This window comes from Pyrus communis, chromosome 8 (assembly GCF_041283825.1).
Source record: "Pyrus communis isolate YQ-2024b chromosome 8, ASM4128382v1, whole genome shotgun sequence".
Taxonomy (NCBI): Eukaryota; Viridiplantae; Streptophyta; class Magnoliopsida; order Rosales; family Rosaceae; genus Pyrus; species Pyrus communis.
This window is the reverse complement of record NC_142572.1, coordinates 3,779,429-3,791,549: the sequence shown is the minus strand read 5'-3', so window position 1 is coordinate 3,791,549 and position 12,121 is coordinate 3,779,429. Positions and strand designations below refer to the sequence as shown.

Here is a 12,121-nt window from a genome sequence, read left to right as displayed (position 1 = left end):
ATCTATCATCAAAGTTAACTTTGATTTTGGCGAATTCCTAGTGTTTGTCCCAGAAAATTTATATGAATGTTGCAGTTAAAATAATGCAGTAGTAGGTTTCAGATATATAGGCAATCAGATGCCTTTTCACAACAGACACTTGGTAGATTCAAATTCAATTTCAAATTCAACCAAAATACTACTGTTGGATTTAATCTGAAATTTAAATTTAAATTAACTATTAATTAATCCGAAATTAATAATTAATCTCCATATAAAAAATTTGACCAAACAATAGACAGAACATGGATAAGTTAGTCATTTAATATTTTGATTTTGTTTCACGCTTATCAAACGCAGAACGGAACAACCATTTTGTTTCGTCGTACGCTTACCAAACGCAGAACGGAACAACCGTCTTGTTTCGTTCTGCATGTACCAAACATAACACGGAATCTCCACTCCGTTTCGTTCCGTCTTATTCTGTTCTGTTCTGTCCCGTCCTATCCCATTTTGTTCTGTTCCGTCTATGAATCAAACGATACCTTATAACACCACTCTTGCCCTTGGCCCAACTCAAACCCCCACATACACACCCTCCCCCGAATCGCCACCAACCATTTCAGTGGGCCAGCCTGTCCCGAATCCCTGCCATTTCCAAAATTAAACCCCGCTAATTATTAGAGTACCGTTCGCCCAATCACGCGCAGTTCACGTGGCACCGTAAAATTTGAATCCGGACTTGTCCGCCTTCTCTAAATTCCGCTTTAATTCAACCCCAAACGCCCGCTTTCAAAAATTCCCCTCTCTCTCTCTCTCTGTGCTCCCACCGCACAACGCAAACGCACATTTCAAAACCAAACGAACGAAATTGGAAGGAAGGAAGCAAATCCCATTTTTCGTCCGCCTCCTTCAGGTGCAGCTCCCTCCCAGATCCGTTTTTCATCTCCTCCTCCTCTTTTCGATTGCTATCAATCCCGATTCGTTTCGGGTTTTTAATGTTCCGTTGAAGTTTGTTTGGTGATTTTTGATGCGGTGGTGTTTGATTCTGATTAGGGATTCGTTTTTCAATCTGGAGGCGTGGCGGAGGATTTAGGATTTTTAGATTTGGGATAGAGCGTTTTTCGCATTAGGTCGAGATGGATAGTTCGGAATGTGTTCGAGTGGCTGTCAATGTAAGGCCCTTGATTACCTCAGAGCTTCTGGTAGGCTGCACAGATTGCATTTCCGTCGTTCCCGGTGAACCCCAAGTAATTTTTTTCTCAAGTTTTTAGGTTAAACTTTTGGTTCCTGGTTTTTCGAATGTCAGATGTGCCAGATTCAGCTGCTTTGTTAATTTTATTTGATTTTTGAATTCATAATGTGTAATGCACGTTCAATTTTTTTGTGATAATCAAAATATGAATGTGTTGGTAACTAATGATTTATGATTGGAATATGTGAGCAGGTGCAAATTGGGACACATTCATTCACATACGATTATGTGTATGGTAGCACCGGACTTCCTTCTAATGCGGTGTATGACGATTGTGTTGCTCCGCTCGTTGATGCCCTTTTCCATGGATACAATGCGACTGTACTTGCTTATGGACAGGTATAATGTTTATGAAAACTCTTGTTGTTGGGTTTCTTTTAACTTTATGTTTGGGCTAATACTAAGTAACAAAATTGAATTCATTTAATATTGCAGACGGGTTCTGGGAAGACATATACAATGGGGACTAACTGTACTGGAGAAGGAAGTAATGGTGGAATAATACCCAAAGTGATGGAAAATATATTTAAGAAAGTTGAGACAACGAAAGATAACACGGAGTTTTTGATCAGGGTATCATTTATTGAGGTATGAAGATTTCCATTAGTTCATTAATAGCATTTCTCTTTAAATTATTATGTTAAATGTTGATATTGAATGTGTATTACGGCAGATATTTAAGGAGGAAGTGTTTGATTTGCTTGACCCAAATTCATCATCGCTGCCCAAAAATGAAGGGGCAGCACCTGCAAAGCCTGCGCCGGCAAGAGTGCCCATCCAAATTAGAGAAACAGTGAATGGAGGGATAACTCTTGCTGGTGTCACTGAGGCAGAGGTTAGAACAAAAGAAGAGATGGAGTCATATCTCACTCGTGGATCATTATCTCGTGCTACTGGAAGCACCAATATGAATAGCCAGTCAAGGTGCAATGCCTGCGCTCTCTATTAGATGGTTTTATAGTATAAAAGTAGATAATTAGTTAGAATTATAGTAATATGTGTAATTTGTTTTCTGAGTAACGGAATTTTCTTTTCAGGGTGTGTTGAACTCTATATCTGTTTAAGTTATGATTAGATTTTGTAGTACCAACATTTATTATGTGCATCATATTGTTTTCTTTAAATCTATTTTTTTCTTATGAACAGTCACAATTGAACTAACGTATTATCCTTTATGTTTTCCTCTCCTCACATTGCAGCCGTTCACATGCAATATTTACAATAACAATGGAGCAAAAGAGGATTTCTCACTCTGTGAATGGAGCAAATAATGACGATATTGGTGATGATATCCTATGCGCCAAGCTCCATTTAGTGGATTTAGCAGGGTCTGAGCGGGCAAAACGGACAGGTGCTGACGGAATGAGGTTGAAAGAAGGTAATTACGATGTACTTTATATTGAATCTTTCTTATAGGGTTGTATGAAAATAAAATCTTTATTTATTAATTTAACTGCAGTAGCCTTACTTCACTGTTCTTCAATAAATGAGATAAGTTATCCTTCGATTGTTTTTTTTTTTTTTTTTTCTGTTTGGTTTGAATTGGCTACTAATTATTCATTTATTTTATCTTGTATTAGGCATTCATATTAACAAGGGTTTACTTGCTCTTGGTAATGTGATAAGTGCCTTGGGAGACGAAAAGAAGCGGAAAGAAGGCGGCCATGTTCCGTATCGTGATAGCAAATTAACACGTTTATTACAGGCATGCAAATCAATTTCTTTTGAATTCTTGTGATACATGTTATGACAGCTTGTAAGTTATAGACATATTTTCAGGCCGTGTTCAGATGCATTTATCATTGTGGTTACTTTAGATAAGGAGAAAAAAGTAGCAACGCAATGAAGAATGTGCAGAATTTTAGTTTCCTTAGACAACTTAAACTGAGGTTTTGGTTTGTCTTAGGCGGAACGTATGTAGATCATAATTTACTTAGCATTTGACTCCCGATGTCTTGAAGTGTTAAGGTAGATAATAATAAAATTTAACTTGACTTCAAAAAAATATAATTGGTTATTTTCCAAACCGAAGTCCTTCACTCACTGTAAATAAATAAAATGAAAGATGCCTTGGTACTGTTTTTGACTAATCTTGGCAATGTGAATTTATAGGATTCGCTCGGAGGAAACAGTAAGACTGTGATGATTGGTATGGTGATTTTGTTTGTTAGAGTAAAGCTTCATTGGCTCTTTATGTGCATTTCTAATGATCCAATACTTATTTTTCCAAAATTCATTGTCTCTTTTCCTAGCTTGTGTTAGTCCAGCTGACACAAATGCTGAAGAGACGTTAAATACTTTGAAATATGCTAACCGTGCTCGCAACATCCACAATAAGGCAGTTGTAAGTTTTGGTGAAATATAATGATTTTTTGTTGAGGTTTGGTTTTTTTTTTTCTTCTACTGATCTTTTCGTTTGTTATTGATTATATAGGTCAATCGTGATCCCATGGCAGCTCAGTTGCAAACAATGAGAAGCCAGATTGAACAGTTACAGACTGAACTTTTATTTTATCGTGGCGATGCCAGTGCACCGTATGAGGAACTTCAGGTATATCAATGACAAGTGGTAATAACAACCGCTCTTTATCAGCAAGGTTATGTGTTTATTGCTTTCAGACTTTTCATTGACGTTCAACTTTTTTAGATCCTGAAGCACAAAGTATCATTACTCGAAGCAAGCAACGCGGAGTTGCGGCACGAGCTTCAAGAACGTCGAGTTTCATGCGAACATCTAAAGCAACGTGCTCTTGATGCTCAGGTTTCTGTAAATAATTATAAACTCATGCCATTGATCAATCTCGTGTGGGCTTTCACTAATATTCAATATTTTAGGTTGAAAAAGATAAACTGGCCATGATGATTGAATCAGCACGAAGTGGTAAATCTTGGGATGAGATTGACTCGAATTCAGTTCAGGTTGGTGTATAGTGATTTTTTTTTTTATTTGTTTATATTTTATTATTTGGTAGTATGCATTTTTTTTTTTTTTTTTTTGTATGGGACATTCATTTTCTTTTTCATGTTGCACAATTTTCTCTCTCTCTGATAATCAAGAATCTGAACTCGGACATGGCTTTCAAACTCTTTGCAGGATTATGACTTGCTAAAAGGTTACGTGTCAAAAATTCAGCAGTTAGAAGGGGAGTTATTGTGCTTGAAAAACTCAAACAACTCAAAACACAAGAGATTTGTTGACTGTGCTGAGTCAGATGATGACGGCTTTCGCTCTAAGAATATTTTATTCCCCTCTATCAATGACTATTCATCTGATTATGATACTAAAGCTGGGGATATTTCAGGTAGAAAAGAAATTCTTTGTCTTATGTCTTTTTGGTTTTGATTATTTGCTTCTGTACTTGTTTGATTTGGTTGTACATTATTTTTTCATCTAACACCAAGCTTCTTTCATGTGTACTGTTTCCTTTTTTTATTTAACACCAAACTGCTTTCATGAGTACTTGTTTTATTTTTGATTATTTGCTTCTATACTCGTTTGATTTGGTTGTACACTATAATGAAGAACTATTTGTCAGTTTTTCATTTTTATTTGTATGTATTTTTTGTTCTAAGTGCAGAAAGAACAAATCTGTGTTTTTTGCTGGCGTGTATTTCAAGCTGTGGATTGGTAGTTGGTTGGATTGATAAATAATTTTGGGCATGTTTCCTGTAATTACAACTTGTATTGTCCATGTAAATATGAGACTTACTCTTTATAAAATAAGAGGATTATTGAGGATTCTATGGGGGAGGAAGCAAAGGGCTTGTGGGATAGAGTTTCTTACATGGCATGACTGTGTGCTTCGATTTACTTGATATACCTTTGTTTCGAATTCATGCCTATTGTAAGCTTCTTTTAACTCTTATGTTATATAGCTGGGTTGTATTGTTATATTTTTATTACGTTTGGCCTTTTATTATGTTTTAGCAGCTGGTAGGTTAGAGGTTGTTTTAGTGTTCTCTATACCTTTACCATTGTTATTATCCTAATAAAATCTTTATGCTTCCGTATGATTTACTAGTAGATGAGATTGAAGATCATGAAAAGGAGCAAAAGGAGCAAGAATTTTCTTCTCTTCAAGAAAAATTTGATAGGGAGCTCAAAGAATTGGACAAAGCTCTTGAACAGAAGGAGGTAAGGTTTCTTAAGTTTTGATTAAAGTGGTTGAATTATCTTGGTTGCGCAGTTTCAATTGGACAACTTCAAATCATTGGATTTGTTAAAGCGATTTCTTGTTGAGCTCCCACCTTTCCTCATTGGATTACTTCTTTGAAATGGAGTTTTGGGGATCCATAAATTAGAAGAAACCTTTCACTAAATATTATTTTGAATGGCATGCTTAACTATTGGCAACTCTTTTTTCTCAAAGATGTCCGTTTAACTTTCAAGAGTTTTTCTTTACATCCTGCTATTGTCTAAGTATGCGTGTTTGTTTTTGCTGTTGGTGTGGGGTTTTATCATTTGTTTTTATTTTATTCTAAATTGGTTCCTCTGACTTGTTCAAGGCTGAGATGAAGCGGTTTACTACTTCTGATACCTCGGTTCTTAAACTACATTATGAGAAGAAAGTTCAGGAGTTAGAACTTGAAAAGAAAACATTGCAGGTTTGTTTTCTTCCTGCAATACTTGTGCTGTGATGCAAAGGTCTGGCTTATAAATCTGCCTCTTCTGGTTCTGCAGAAAGAGATTGAGGCGTTGAAACACAATCTTTCCAACATATCATCTACTTCTGATGATGGTGCTCAAAAGTTGAAGGAAGATTATCTACACAAGTTGAATGTCCTTGAAGGGCAGGTGAGTGCAAATGCCCTAACCTTTTGATGGAAACTGCATATGTTGGGCAACTGGGCTGAATTTTTCTTTGCAGGTTTCTGAGCTCAAAAAGAAGCAAGATGCTCAAGCTCAACTCTTGAGACAAAAACAAAAAAGTGATGAGGCTGCAAAGCGGCTTCAGGATGAGATACAGAGAATAAAGACTCAGAAGGTGCGATATGAAAGAATAATGCAAAAAGATATTAGTCACGTTTTGTCCTCATTATTAAGTGCAATCTTTTTTTTCTTAGGTTCAACTGCAACACAAGATTAAACAAGAGTCTGAGCAGTTCAGACTATGGAAAGCATCACGAGAAAAGGAAGTTCTTCAGGTATCTGAAAATTTTGAACTGCATGCATCTTTAATTACTGATTTATGATGGAGTATAGCCACATCCACTGGTCATATGCTTATCATGTAAATGATCTTGGAATGTGCAAGTGGATCAGTGATGGTGCTCCCTAGCATACTGTTTACAAATCATGATATACAAACACATTTTATTACTGTTAGATTGTCAACAGCAATTAGCAACAATGATCTAGAAAATGAATTTTACATCATTTTGGAAAATCATTTTAAAGTTAATTCTAACTTTTGAATTGTTATTTATTCTTTTTATATCTGTTGGGTTGGCAGAAATCTACCTTTTCCGCCCCCACAGCTACCCCCCGAATAAAACATTTGTTCTTTTGTGTTAACAAGTTACAATTATATGATGCTATGCATAGTGTAGTTTACCGCATGACTGCAATGCCTTCTCTTTTATCTACATTATCTATTTTTGAAATTTGAGAGTTAATGAAATCTTCCTTTTTATTTTTGTCAATTATCAGCTTAAGAAAGAGGGGAGGAGGAATGAGTATGAAATGCATAAACTGTTAGCTTTGAATCAGAGGCAAAAAATGGTAAGAAATAAATTGCTAGGTTGTACTTCATCTATTCAAAGATATTCACATTTTTCTCCACGTTATGTCAGGTTTTGCAACGGAAGACAGAAGAAGCTTCTATGGCCACAAAAAGGCTAAAAGAGCTTTTAGAATCGCGAAAGACTTCTTCACGTGAAATTTCTGGTCATGCGATATACCTCATTTGTTTCTATTTTCTTGTCATTATATGGTATTAACAATTTGTTACTACTCTATGCAGGAGCTGGCAGTGGACATGGTCCTGGAGTTCAGGTACTTGTCACTCTCTAAAGTATCTAATGAGGAATAAATGAGTCATTGATCAGAAGGATTTTTTTTGTTTTGATGATACGAAGATGGATTAATGTTGTAGATCTGTAGCTGTACACAAAATAATAGCATCACATAATCTATGCCATATTAGATGAAGCATCACATCGCTTGATAATGAACCTTCAGCATCTTGCTTTGAATTTTTTCCTAAGATATGTGTTCTTACAATGTGGAAACTGCAAGCCTTGAGATAGGGTTAGAATTGGCTTTTCAGTCCAATTCACGGCAAGTAACTTCTTGATTGATTTGTTTACGTACCGGTTTGTGTTTATCCTGTATGTAATATTTCTGCATACAGGCTTTGATGCAGGCAATTGAACATGAGCTTGAAGTCACAGTTCGGGTGCATGAAGTACGATCTGAGTATGAGCGTCAAATGGAAGAGTAAGTCTTTCCATTCTAGTAGACTACTTTATATATTTACTTAAATGGTCTATGAGATTCTTAGAGTTGACTACTTTGAAAAGGATGCCATCCGTAATATTATGTTGAAATGTTGTATTCAGTTGTGCCAAGAATCATATTGAATGCTGGCTGTTTTTATCCTTAAATTCTGTTATATCTGTTTGTTAGAGTAAGAGATTCTATCTCAGTCACAATTTTGCAGAATCAGTTTAATTAACTCTTGGTATTTCAGGCGGGCTAGGATGGCCAAGGAGGTCGCAAAGCTAAAAGAAGAAGCAGAAATGTTAAAACGAACTAATTTCAGGTGAGTGTTTTGTAGATGAATATTCTATTTGAACAAATTGACTTTTTTATTTGGTGCTAACTTGACATACATCTCTCTCTTTTGAATGGTGCCTATTGTAGTGATTACCCCGAATCAATGTCTCCTGGTGCGAGAAATTCAAGGATTTATGCACTTGAAAACATGCTTGCTACTTCATCTAGCACCCTGGTTTCTATGGCATCACAATTGTCAGAAGCAGAAGAGCGCGAGCGGGGTTTTACTGGGAGGGGACGCTGGAACCATGTTAGGTCTCTTGCTGATGCAAAAAATTTGATGAATCATTTGTTCAATTTAGCTTCTTCCTCCAGGTAATACATTATATTTAGGTCAAAGATTTTACCAGAATAGAAATATTCCTCCTAATAATTTTGTCTGAGAGAAAAAACTTCAGTGTGCTTGTCAGCGTAATTGTTTTTACCTTGAGTATTTACTTTGGAATGCCACTGAAAATAAATGTTTTCTCGATTTTCAAGGTGTTTGTTACGAGATAAAGAAGTTGCATACAGAGAGAGGGATTTGGAAATAAGAGATTTGAAGGAAAAAGTTGTAAGCCTGAGTAGTTTGCTTAGAAAATCAGAGATGCAGAGGGCTGAACTTGTTCATCAGGTAAAGTCTTAGATTAGCTTATGTGGTTGCCAGTGGGACACCATGATTATTCTATCTTCCTGTAGTTATTTGACTAATTCCTTCCATTTTTCTTTTAATTTTCTGAATTGTTTCCGATTCCTAGCAGAATCAGGCATTGAAGAAATTTGCCATGAACTGTTCTAAGGATGCGGACCTAAACAATGGTGGACACAAGTATGATTTGCGCAAGTTGGTACGTGCGGGTGACATTATCTTTTGCAAGTTCCTCATGCTGCTTAATACTACGTTTTCTTTATTGTTTTTGTTCTAAAATACTTGTTGCCATTTCCTGATTACAACTGACATAATTGTTAATCTTTATATGACGTGTTTTGTTTTTCTAGGAAAACCGGGCGTCATTTATCTGGGAAGATATGGATACGTCTGATTCAGAAAAATCCGATGCAGAGGAGGATGGCGACTGGGTAATGTCAAGAAAACGACCATCTAAAAAGAGAAAATCCAAAAGTGGAAGTTCAAGTGGGGGAGGATATAATGAGTCAGAAGTTAAGAATTTTGGAGGCTTCAAATTAGATGCTTCAGGTGATGGGATCGTGTCTCTGAAGAAAAGTGAATCGGGCGTATGCTGCTCCTGCAGCAAAAGCTCATCATGCAAAACTAGCAAATGTGAATGCCGATCTTCCGCAGGCACTTGTGGGTTATCATGTGGCTGTGCTGCTACAAAGTGTTCAAATAGAGAATCAGCTTCACTTGTGGCGCAAGAATCTGCACAAGCGGAGGTGTCTGAAGGGATTAGAGATGAGATCGGGACAGATGAAGCAGAGAAGAATCAGCTTCTTGTTACTCATGGTGCAAGGTTGCTTCAGAATGCATTAGCTGATAACTCTAGTGAGACAACTGATGATGGTGAACTAAGAAGGAAGGCTCTTTCCGAAATTGGAAATACGTTGGTATACTTTAGTCTTGCCTGATAGAATCGAATTGCTTTTCACTCGTCCCTTATCATCTGTGCAGTCAATTTGTTCTTGGTTGATGCTTTAGAATTTAATTATTTCACAGGTCTTACAGTTACTTTGGCTTACGTTTTGATGGTTTTATCAACTGAAGGTCAAATCGAACGCACCAAAACCTAACCAGAGAAAGAAGTGGCGAAAATCCACCATTCAACTTGTTACAAATGCTCCGCCTCCCTCGCAGCCAGAAGTTGCTGAAGCACCTCGAAGGCCAGATAACAAAGGACAAGAGGCAAGCATCCCTATGAAGCTACCAAGGGCCATGCGATCAGCTGCTGCATCAAACAGCGGCAACCCATTTAGAGACAGGAATGCCGATAAACCACAGCAATCGGATGCCAACAAGGAAGCTGGAATTCCTGCACCAAGAAGTCCTCTCCGGCAGAAGAGAACAAAAGATGAGAAGGAAAACCACCTGTAAATTCCACTGCCTCCCTCGTTGGCATTATCTTATACCAGCAGCGTGAAGCAGGTGGTCATAGCCACGTAGGATTTGAGGTTGCTAGTGATTGCAAAATTACTGTGGCTATGAGGATTTATCGATCCGGAGCCTTGATTTGTGTTTGATTGATGAAGATAGAGATGTAGGTGATTAGGCCGTTGTTGGCTTTGTTGCTTAGACGATGGTGCTCAGGACTTGGGACCGTTTTCACTGGCATTTTGTAGATACGCTGTTCCATTTAGCGAACATCTAATCTACCACATCAATGAGATTAGACATGGTTTTCCTTGAATTATGTGCTTCTGCAGATTGTGGACAAGGCAACCTGAACCCATTATTGGGAGATACTTTTCAAGTGGTCTCACGTTTTATTTATTTATTTATGGGGTATGATATCCACACATCTTTTTTTATTTTTCACACACCCTTCTAATTTTCGATCGTCGAAAACAACTACATTCCCCGATTAGAAATACAAAATGTGATTTCCTTGATTCTCACACCTTCAATTATGATATCTGATGGTCAGGGAACTATGAACCAACTTTCTATTTCTGTTGGGAGTAATAGTTACAAGTTAGTGGAGGACATCACCCCATCTGCCTCAGAAAACTCAAACGTTGTAAAAGTTAAAACTGCATCAACAGTGTGCTGCTCATGCAGTAAGAGTTCCTTGTGCAAGACGATGAAATGCAGATGTCGATCCACGGGTGGCAGCTGTGGGGCATCATGTGGCTGTGTTGCCTCTAAGTGCAGCAATAGAGGATTGACAGTTCAAATTAAGTTGAATGAGTCGTCACAATCAGAGACGGTTGATGGCATTTTGAACTGTTCAGATACAACTGAAGTGGAGAAGGATAGCTCAGTGGCTTATCAAGGTGCAATGCTACTTCAGAATGCTTTAGTTCAGAAGCCTGCAGAGCCGAATGACAATCTTGGGCCAAGAAAGAAACCATTATCTGATATTGGGAACCTACTGGTATGCTTCATTATCCTTTTTGAATCCCGCTTTATTTTTCTTAAAGAACTAAAATGTTTTATAGTGAGTACATTGTTCTCCTCTCTAATAATTTTCTTACCCTTGCGTTTCAGATTTGTGTTTTTACGGTACCTCTGACTCCTAACTGCCATTTGGCATTCAAAAATACTCTATTGCTTGCTGGGGTTCCCCCCCTTGGAGCAGCATTTCATTACGCTTTTCCTTGCTCTCTGACTGAAAATTTTAAACCCCATAGGTGAATGCAGACGCTGCAAAACCCGCCCCAAATAAAAAGGGACGAAAGCCAGCAATTCGACTTGTTAATGTAAATGCTGAAGGCAAAAAAGGAGCAGAGGATGCAATGCAAGCAGAAGGTTAAGATAAAATTTTCGTCATGAAAGAGAACCGCTGTAGCGAGACATTGATGGAGAAGTAGAGCCACTGTAGTGAGGCATTGGTTGAGAGAGAGAATCACCGTGTTTAACTCTCAGATATAATTGATAGAAAGTCGGATTTACGGTATAGATGTCTTTAATTTGGATGAAATACCATTCAGTCTTTTCTTCTTTCGCTTTGAATGCCATTTCGGTTTCGAATTGAAATCTAGTTACCATGACCAACTAATCCAGAATTTTTTTTTGTGTCAAACAACTAATAGAGTAAAATTAAAATTACTTTCAATCTACACGAACACGTCGAAAAAAACAAGTAACGACGGTAGAAATACTTTGCTTTCCTATTGCTTCCCTATTCGACTATTCCTATTTGGATTAGGGTCAGGGCGGTCGGCAGCTCTTTCCTTCTCATTTGTAGTGGCAGCAGCACTCATTCCTTATTCGCGCCACGACCATTTTTTCCCCATTTATAACCCCAAAAAGATGGCAGTGTTCGAAAGTGAGAAGCTGGCTGTTCGAGGGTAGGATCTGGTCGTTTGGCGACCAGAATTTCTCTCACCGCTTCTGATGGGTCCATATTGGCTTCTTCCACTCCATATCGTGAGTTAGTTGGCTCCCTCTAGTATTTCACTACCACTCACCCTGATATTTCCTTTGCAGTCAATATTGTTGCCCATTTCTAGAG

The 12,121-nt window shown here is 37.6% G+C and overlaps 2 protein-coding genes across 8 annotated transcripts; both read left to right on the top strand.

Annotated features, from left to right (window-relative positions):
- The first annotated feature begins 753 nt into the window (after window positions 1-753).
- Window positions 754-10,354, top strand: LOC137717715 (kinesin-like protein KIN-4C). 7 transcript variants are annotated; one of them, XM_088698783.1, is made up of 28 exons: window positions 754-895; window positions 1,036-1,229; window positions 1,427-1,573; window positions 1,670-1,822; window positions 1,908-2,158; window positions 2,434-2,612; window positions 2,815-2,939; window positions 3,347-3,383; window positions 3,487-3,578; window positions 3,669-3,785; window positions 3,882-3,995; window positions 4,070-4,153; window positions 4,329-4,536; window positions 5,257-5,369; window positions 5,741-5,839; window positions 5,916-6,029; window positions 6,103-6,219; window positions 6,299-6,379; window positions 6,885-6,956; window positions 7,028-7,109; window positions 7,198-7,229; window positions 7,588-7,673; window positions 7,927-7,998; window positions 8,100-8,327; window positions 8,493-8,625; window positions 8,753-8,839; window positions 8,991-9,557; window positions 9,715-10,354. In XM_088698783.1, the coding sequence occupies exons 2-28, from the start codon at window positions 1,119-1,121 to the stop codon at window positions 10,039-10,041; spliced, it is 3,828 nt and encodes a 1,275-aa protein (XP_088554909.1). In that variant the 5' UTR covers window positions 754-895; window positions 1,036-1,118; the 3' UTR covers window positions 10,042-10,354. The 7 variants fall into 7 exon arrangements, with proteins under 7 accessions (XP_088554909.1, XP_068313267.2, XP_088554907.1 ...); XM_068457166.2 differs by having other exon boundaries at window positions 757-895; window positions 7,028-7,121; XM_088698781.1 differs by having other exon boundaries at window positions 768-895; window positions 5,260-5,369; window positions 7,028-7,121.
- Window positions 10,312-11,647, top strand: LOC137717716 (kinesin-like protein KIN-4C). Its single transcript, XM_088698787.1, has 3 exons — window positions 10,312-10,449; window positions 10,592-11,041; window positions 11,298-11,647. Exons 1-3 carry the CDS (start codon window positions 10,357-10,359, stop codon window positions 11,418-11,420), a joined length of 666 nt encoding a protein of 221 aa, XP_088554913.1. The 5' UTR covers window positions 10,312-10,356; the 3' UTR covers window positions 11,421-11,647.
- Window positions 11,648-12,121: the final 474 nt, after the last annotated feature.